This window comes from Athene cunicularia (assembly GCF_003259725.1).
Source record: "Athene cunicularia isolate RWA chromosome 4 unlocalized genomic scaffold, athCun1 chr4_part2, whole genome shotgun sequence".
Lineage (NCBI taxonomy): Eukaryota > Metazoa > Chordata > Aves > Strigiformes > Strigidae > Athene > Athene cunicularia.
Genome location: NW_020799099.1, coordinates 7514146 through 7522980, shown reverse-complemented (window position 1 = coordinate 7522980; position 8835 = coordinate 7514146). Strand labels below are relative to the sequence as shown.

The following is an 8835-nucleotide window of genomic DNA, read 5'->3' as shown; positions in this document are numbered from 1 at the left end:
CAAATTTTAAATTAAAACCCTGCAGTTTGGTATCATCATGCCTCCAGTGAATCTCTGTGGCTGAAGGGCAGTACTAGGTGCCATGAGACATGAGTTCTAGCTTAGACTTCACTGTACAGTTATTGTGTGACCTAGTTTTTTCTCATCTTCTGTATGCTTTCTATTTTTCTACACTAGAAATAATGAATGGCACAGTCTCACATGGGATGCATGAAATTTTTAATGTAAGGTAAACGAAGAAAAATTACTCCTTGAAATAACAATATTTTAGTTTTTCTCAAAGGTTATATTTAACTCTCAGTTGACAGAATGACAGGAATGGAGACTGAAACAGCAAGAGACAAAGCCATGGAAGAAGAAAGCACTGAACAGAAAAAGGAGAAGGAGAAAAAGAAGAGGTCAAGGGTTAAACAGGTGCTGGCAGATATAGTGAAACAAGTGGATTTCTGGTTTGGCGATGTTAATCTCCACAAAGATCGATTTCTCCGAGAACAAATAGAAAAGTCCAGAGATGGGTGTAAGTTTATATTCACTATATTTCAGTAAACAGATATGTATAACTTTCCTCTTCACTATATTGCTGGCAACAGTTACAAGTTATTTTGAGGTTCATGTCTACTCCTGAGGGAAGACGGTAGCTTCATGCTGGAAACCAGCATTAGGATTAGCAGATCAGGAGGCAGAGCTTGGTACTAGTTTTTAGAAATTGTATTTAGTGTTTCTTTTCCTTTCCTTTCCTACCAGCTGTAAGTTAGAGGCATCTGCCACGGTACAAATGACTGGGAGATCTGATTTTCTTATTTTAACTTCGTATGATTTTAAGAATAAGCATGTAAATAAGGCTCATTTTGCCCTTGGAGATACGGTACTTGACTTGTAGGGTAGATACATGCAGAAACTAAAATGTCACTTGGATTTGCGGTTAGATATAGGTACTTTTTGTGTGTGTTTTCTGCACTAGTTTGGTATGTGAGAAATTGTGTATTTGCCTGTAGGGCTACTTGTGGGTCTTTTTCCTTTAGACAATTTTCAGCATGGTTGATTTGACTTCAGAGTAGAAAATTGTGCTTGGTTCTGAAACTATTTGACTGTTTCGGAAGAAGAAATGCATTTACACAGCTGGCAGTGACTAGTATGCTTTTGCTTTAAAAAACAGTACATGCATGGTAAATAAAGTATCTCGATATAATTGTTCAATTTACTGTGTTGTGCTAGATAGACTAGGACTGTGGTATATAAAAAGAGCTGGTCCTTTTCCTCCAAACCCCAAAAAAAGCAAGTTTTCACAAGTGTTTATTTTTGTTTTCTTGAGTCCATATTTATTTGAAGAGTAAGTCATTAGTCCAGTTGCATTGTGTTAAAAGTCTAACCTTTTCACTGTGTAGTGTAGTCATCAATTATATTGAACTTCAAGCCAGTTTTAAAAAGGGCCTTCAGAGGAGTAAAATTTACCCTACATTTTGTGCAGGTATTAGAGCTTAGGTGTCTTTAACTATTTTTATTAAGATTAATACTGCATAATTTTCTGTCAAGGTTTTAGCAGCATGACTCATTGCAACTGAAGTGCAAGCAGGGGCTCTTTTGTGTTGGGAAGGCTGGGTTAAACACTTAATTGAGTGCTTGAAGGAGAGGCATGTTTTCAATGCAAATTGTTTTTGTATTGTAAAACTACATCAGAAAGGGGGTTTTCTTTCTTTTAAAATACAATAGTTATCAGTGGGGAGGTAAGAGAACAAAATTCCTTTGATAAAGGTTAGCAGAAAAGAAAATGAAATGTAGGTTTACTTGAAACTTTAATTTAGGTGTTAAAAATTTTCTGTAAATCCTTGGCAGCATGATTACATACTGCACTTAGGCCTTAGGGATGGTTTTACAAAAATACTAGTGGAGTTTTAATTAGCTTACATAACTAATGCTTTCTGGATTACCCTGATTTCATCATTCACACCTTTTTTTTATCCTTAGATGTTGACATATCACTTCTTGTTTCCTTCAACAAAATGAAAAAATTGACTACTGATGGAAAACTGATAGCTCGAGCTGTTAAAAGTTCATCTGTTGTAGAGGTATTTAATATTTCACTCTCTTGTATTTGCTGATGCTGGAGTAATAACAATAGTGGTACTGAAGTAAGCAATCATCTCATGGAAAACGCTTGTTCATTTCTTGTTACTTTTAGTTGGATTTAGAAGAAACTAGAATCAGAAGACGCCAGCCCCTGGGTGAGCAACCAAAGGACGTGGATAGTCGTACAGTCTATGTGGTAAGGTTATATTTGTGTGTATGCCTCCTGTCTGGCAGAATGCTTTATTTCTAGCTGAGGGCGCTCTTTTAAACTTCATTGCTGTTAACTCTTTAAGAGTGCAAAACCCACTGTGCATTGTCTATGACAATCTAATTACATAGTATTATGTACTGTATTAAGAACAACAAGACCAACATAAATCAGCCACAAAGTTTTATCAGAATTAGAAGGAAGATTTTTTTTTTTTTTGAGAACGTCGTGGATTTACTACAAGAAACATTTACATAAAGTATAAAAGCTAATAGAATTTGAATTTTGTCTCTTTTTTCCCTCTCCAAAAGGACAGTGTGAGAGAGCGAAATGCGTTATAGGTGTACTGAACTTGCAATGCTAAGGCCTATGGGGTGGCTTCAATGTACCTATTTAATGAAGTAAATATTTTTTTTGTATCAGAAATGTATCTGTGCCTCAATATTCTTGTTAACACAGGGAGGGACAGGGCTGGTGGCTGGCTACTGCTGCTCATGTAGTATAGGTAGGGGAAATAAATTAAGCAAAATTAAGCACTGGCAGTGACCATGGCAAGAAAGGGATTAGTGTAGTACAGCAATTTCTTGTACAGTGCTGAGCAAAGAGAAGCTTCACCTGCTAGTAGGAAAAGGTGTGCTTTTATTTATCCATTACTGCTTTCACTGGGCTTTTCTAGTTAGTTAATGCCATTAGAAGAGCAACACTAGTACCAAGAAATATTTACAAAATACATTAATGCAGTCAAAGCTTTAGAATAATAACTTCATCAGTTTTATCAAACAGGATCTGGCTGAGTTTGCAAGATAATCAGGGGTACTTTCTAAAGTACAGTCTGTTTACAACTGTTACGGAAAGTGCCTCTGATTTTATAAAATGCAAACATCATTTTCTTACAGGCAGAATGTATCTATATAAGCTAGTCTTATTTTTAGGGGGCTTTTAAAAAAAAAAATCCTAATAGCACATTATCCTTATGGCTACCTTGATACTGAAATGATTCATTCATTTAAATGAAAATGGCTTGTACTGCTGGAAAAACACCGCATTTCAACATATTTCAGGTGTGTCAAACAGTTGTTATATTGGTGAGCCACTCACGTGATAGCATGTAAAGAGAGCTGATGGTTGAAGTGTCACTTATTTAAAATCCTGTGCAGATTTTTAATAGATTTGAAGCCAGTATGGAATTCCCTTTGTCTCTAAAGAAAGCTTTTCATGATTAATGTCAATTTAAGTATATAGCTGTAGCTGTTAGCAGCTGAATTTCAAGCAGGCACCAAGCTTTCTGTGCTGAAGATAGATGATTATAATTATGCCCAAAATGCCAGCCCATCCAGATGAAGAGAAGCTTGATTACTTTGATCATGATGTTCATTAACAAAGGCCCAGAAAAGGATATTCGTTCTTTTAAGTACAATGTGCCAGTCCATAGTATTTCCCTAACATGATTACAGGGACTGCTTAGAAATTCTCAAATATTCTGTATCATTTTTGTAAAAGGTAATCTAAATGATATGAGCTATGTAGCCTATACATAGCTAAATGTATAGACTTTTTTTTCTGTAAGACTAAAATAGGTAAGTGGTGTGTTTTGTAAGCTACTTGATTTGTAGAGATCTTATTAAGAGTATGAGTAGTAACCCATTGTCTTCTCTGACTGCTACCAAAGAGGGTAGGTTGTTTTTTTTTCCTTTTTAAAAGCTAGTGTATGAGGTATCTGCTAGAGAAATGTAAATCCATCTTAAATGACTGGTATGTAGGAGTTTGGGGGGAGTAGAAGTAGGCAAAGTGTTGGTAAGTTTTGTTTCATTCTGGAGGAGGTGAGAGATTTCTATGTTGAAATAATACAAAGGTTACAGTTAATTCCTCCACGGTAAAGGATTGTCTTCAACAGTAGTGTTTTCTGAATTTATGCAGGAAATCAAAGTATTTCTGAACTAAGAGTTGAGACTTAAAATGTGTTTCTTTCAGGAATAGTTAACTTCATTATATTTTTTTACATACAGTCTCATTTAATTTAGAGAAAGTTTAAATTTCTCTGAAATACTTACGGTTAATGGCTTTTTTAATATGCTTTAACATAAACTACACTTTAACATACGCTGTTACTTAGTTCTCATCCCATAATATTTTTAAAGCTTCAAGTAACTGGCTTTTCAACTTTATACCAAACCATAATTAAACCTTTTTCTCAGGCAGGCGAAGTTCATGCAAAAACAGTTTTTCTACCTGAATGTTTTCCTACAAGAAAAAACATTTAGTGCAATAACTTGTGATGGAAAAAAAAAAAAAAAAAAAAAAAATTGCTGACTGTTGTTTAGGCATGAATTTGAGAGTAGGGTTTTAAAGTGTTCAGTTGGGTCTATTTAGAAATTATCTGACAATTTCTTTGATTGGTCAAGGTAAATGTTCATGAACTGATACATGATGTCTGCAAGCTGCTAAAATGTGTTGCTATATTAAGGTGTTTATAGAAATAAAAATCAGACTGTTTTATCATCCAAAAAGCTGGCTGAAAGCTGCTTCTACATCTGATCAAGTAGGCCATAAATACTAACTGCTAAGCTTTAAAATGTCAGCTACCAGCAGGAATTTATCAGTTTGAGTAGTGGCTCTTTACTGACCTACAAGAATTCTTCCTGTGATACCTGGATTACCAAATATAAATTAAAAAAAAAAAAAAAATCCTTGTGCTATGCACTGGATAGTTTGAGATAATGCAGAATTATGTTTACTCAGTGGTCTTAAGTTTACAAAGGTATTTCGTGTTCCAAAGATACAGCTGTAGGTGAGGTCTTGATACCTGTCACAGGAAGAAGGTAAGCATCTAAATTAAATATGTAATGTGTTACAAGTATATGAATGATTAGAGATCCATTTCCAGATCACTGGTTTTACTACCTGAATACTGTGACTTCTTGACAAGAATACTTGCTTACTGAAGTAAAAATTGCTCAACGTTATCGCATCAAACTTAAATAATTAGAAAATGTAGTTAACTATATGATACAATAGTAATACGGTAGTGATAGAATGACTTTTTTTTCTCTCTCTTTGTAGGAGCTGCTTCCCAAAAATGTCAATCACAGTTGGATTGAGCGGGTGTTTGGGAAGTGTGGTAATGTAGTTTACATCAGTATACCCCGCTATAGAAGTACTGGTGATCCAAAGGGATTTGCTTTTGTTGAATTTGAAACTAAAGAGCAAGCAGAGAAAGCTATTGAGGTGGGTAATGGTGCCTCTGCTCTGTTAACATTCTTCCTGCTTGTCGCTTTGTGATATGGATGGTGTAGTCTTTACTAGTTCACCTACTGTATTTTAGACAAATTCCTAAAATATCATAATTGGCAAACTTCACTTATCAGGAGTTATATTGCTGCCTCCTACCCTCAGACCTCCAGTCAATTCCCTAATTTTTTAAAAGTGTAGTTTTGTTAATAACCTGGAGACTTAGAAATATAGTGGATACTTTTTGAAATACATTGCCTGGCTGCTCTTGGCATCTTTTATGGAAATAGAGATCTCAGTGTAACAGTACAATGTCTGTTAAATCCCATAAGACAAGTGTGGTCATACCTGAATTTCTGTATTTAAATGTAATTTGAATGTTTAAAAACATTTATGTTTCAACGTCATAATGGTAACAGGTGCATAAAGATATCACACTAATAATGTGAAATCAAACAAGCTCTACATTTAAAATGCAAACAACAAAACAACCCACAAAAACTACCACACCATGAAAGTACTGAAAGAACAATGTATCCCTCTGGAGTCGTGCGGGATTCTTGAATGCATGTAGGACTGCTGGTTTTAAGTGGGGCTGAAGATTCTTTAAAAAAGAAAATATGATTTTTAGTAATGGTTGATGTATTTATTTTTTTTTAAGTTTCTGAATAATCCACCAGAAGAAGCGCCACGGAAACCTGGGATTTTCCCTAAAACAGTGAAGAATAAGCCTGTTCCTACGCTGAATACAAGTAACAGCAGTGTAGTAGGTAAGCGTTATTGTTACTGGGACCAAGAAACAAACTGCATTGTGCCTTAACTCCTGAAGAGAGAACTTTTAACTCTGGTCTCATCTCATGTTTCTCAAAATCTTTATAAAAATACAAATGCATGTTGCTATTTGTAGCCAGTGTGAGCTTAACAATGGAAGTGTAAACCAAAAATGCAGTAAGTTTCTGCCTTTTTGGTTTTCCTGCTTGATGAAGAACTTAATTTCTTTTTTCCCCCTCTGTTGCCAGCTACCACCATTAGTCCTTATTAGACTGCCAGAGCAGCTTTCAGATGTACCATAAATCATTATCTAAGCATTTAGCATTAGAAAAAGACAAATTTGACATGGATTGTTTTAAAAATATTTAGTATTGAAGGAAAAAATACAGACTTAATAAGCGAGATTATACTTAAACGTTAGTACTGTTCAGATAAGTTTGTGATCATGACATTTCAGAGCAAACCTTGTGGTATTCTCTCTGCTGAAACTTTCTGAGAGAGAATTATGAAAACAGTGGGTTTGTGCCATTCTTCCTTTTTGGAACTCTGCTTTTTCAGCAGAGAAGTCTATAGTGGAATGAACTTTTTACAGCATATTTACAATTCCACTTTACATGTTTCATAATTATGTAAAAACAGAGAACACTGCATTCACAGTTGAGCGTGTTCCCAATAAAGACAATGTATTATAATGTACAAAGCAGAATCACAGGATTATGTTACAGTTTTGATCACTGAAGCATTTTTCCTTTTTTCTGATGTAATGCAATTTCCCAGACTTCAGACACCTTCTGTTTTCATAAGCAGAATGATGAATCATGTTATATTCCTCGTTATTATCACTAATTCTTTGTTACACCAGTAACTATTAGGACGAGAAAAAAAAAAAAACCACACCAAAAAAACATGCTTTTTAAACTGTGCTTTAAACCCACTTAAGATACTACTACTGCTTCATACTGCATTCTGCGTATGATAACTTTGAAGCAAGTATAGAGTATTAAAAAGTAATTTTTTTTTTCAGATCAGTTAACATTCTTTAACAGGCAAATAGTTGTTTATTACATAAGTAGTATAATAGATTCATTGAGCTGAGTATCTTTTATTCTCAGAATACAAATTGGCAACGATGCGTTTCTTGTCCTAGTTGTTTGGCCTGGAAGGAAGAAGGTAGCCTCTTCTCAAAGACAAGCAGGGGATGACATAACAAAGTGTGCATTTGTTAAGGAGCAGCAAAGATCTCCTTTTTAATTTGAGAGTAAATACTTCAGGAATCCTGTCATCAAGCTGCCCTTATGACCCAGAGGTGGTCTTCATTTTGTGAGACTGAGAGTCGTATCTGTATCTTTTTTTATTCATGCCTAAAATGCCAGGGAAGAACTTTGGGACAATGTATTGCAGCTCTTATATAGTTAGAGATGTCAGAGACAGGTGTTTCCTTTAACATCCCAGATTATCATATGCGGTATTGTGATTGTTTACTTAGGTCAGTTAATCTAATCTAGTTTTTAATCATTGGCAGTTTAAAATACTGTATTTTTAATACAGAAGAGAAGAAAAAGAAGAAAAAAAAGAAATCCAAAATCAAGAAAGAGAGCAACGTACAGGCAGCTGTAGAAACAAAGGAATCGGACACAAACACTACAACAGAGCAAGTACCCAAGTCAAAAAGACATAGGACTTCATCGGAGTGTTCAGAAATGGAAGGAACTGAGACTCACAGGCAGCCTTCAAAGAGAGAAAAGAGGAAATGGGACAGAACAGAAAGCTCAGAGGTACCTTGGGAAAGCAGGCCAGGGAAGAGAAAAAGAACAAACTCTGGAGATGGTGAGACATCAACTCCAAAAGTCAAGAAAACTGTTCAAAAGGATGAAGTTCATCCTGTAAAAGAAGAAACAACAGAAGTTTCAAAGGATTCCAATGGTAAAGTTTGTTGCATGTTTTTTCAGTATTTTCATGATTTGTACTCCTGAATGAAATCAAATGGCAGGTTTAGTAGTGAGGAAAAGTCTAGATAAGGAGAAAAGCTTGAGTTAAAGAAACTATGTTCTTTGCAGTTTAAATAGTATTTGTAGTGGTCTAAGTTAAGTAAATAGGAATCTTAATATGCTAGAGGTAACAAGCAAGTGAGTAAAGGGGGGTTGGTTGCAAAGGAACAAGTGTAATCTGTGTAATACAGATGCATTAGTGAAATGACTTTTGGAGGCTAATAGATTTATTACTTGAGTAAGCATTCAGACACTCAGCTTGTCTTTGAAAGACTGAAAACTGCTTGGGTCAGTAGATGAAAAATGATTGATATGGTGGAGATATATAACAAGGTCAGTTTAGGAATATGTGGTGTTCCCTGCAGTTAAATTTAAACCTGGTAAGAGTCATTCTTCCAAGGAGATAAGGGGCAGAAAAGAAGTTTCAACACTGAAGCAGGTAAATCTCATCAGAAGTAAAAACAGTTCACAAAGAAGTTAATATCAATAGAACTTCAGTCACAGAGGTGAAGTATGGATTACAGCCTAGGCAAATGGCGACATATATAATCTAGATAAGAAAGATTGAGATAA

General features: G+C 35.1%; 1 protein-coding gene across 1 annotated transcript in view; it reads left to right on the top strand.

Moving 5' to 3' along the window:
* Positions 1-300: 300 nt before the first annotated feature.
* Positions 301-8835, top strand: part of LARP7 (La ribonucleoprotein domain family member 7) — a 21537-nt gene continuing 13002 nt past the window's right edge. Inside the window, exons 1-6 of the mRNA XM_026847892.1 lie at positions 301-517; positions 1966-2066; positions 2180-2263; positions 5336-5500; positions 6165-6273; positions 7823-8237. Of these exons, the coding sequence (XP_026703693.1) occupies positions 310-517; positions 1966-2066; positions 2180-2263; positions 5336-5500; positions 6165-6273; positions 7823-8237 (1082 nt within the window). The 5' untranslated portion in view covers positions 301-309. The remainder of the gene's footprint in view (positions 518-1965; positions 2067-2179; positions 2264-5335; positions 5501-6164; positions 6274-7822; positions 8238-8835) is intronic.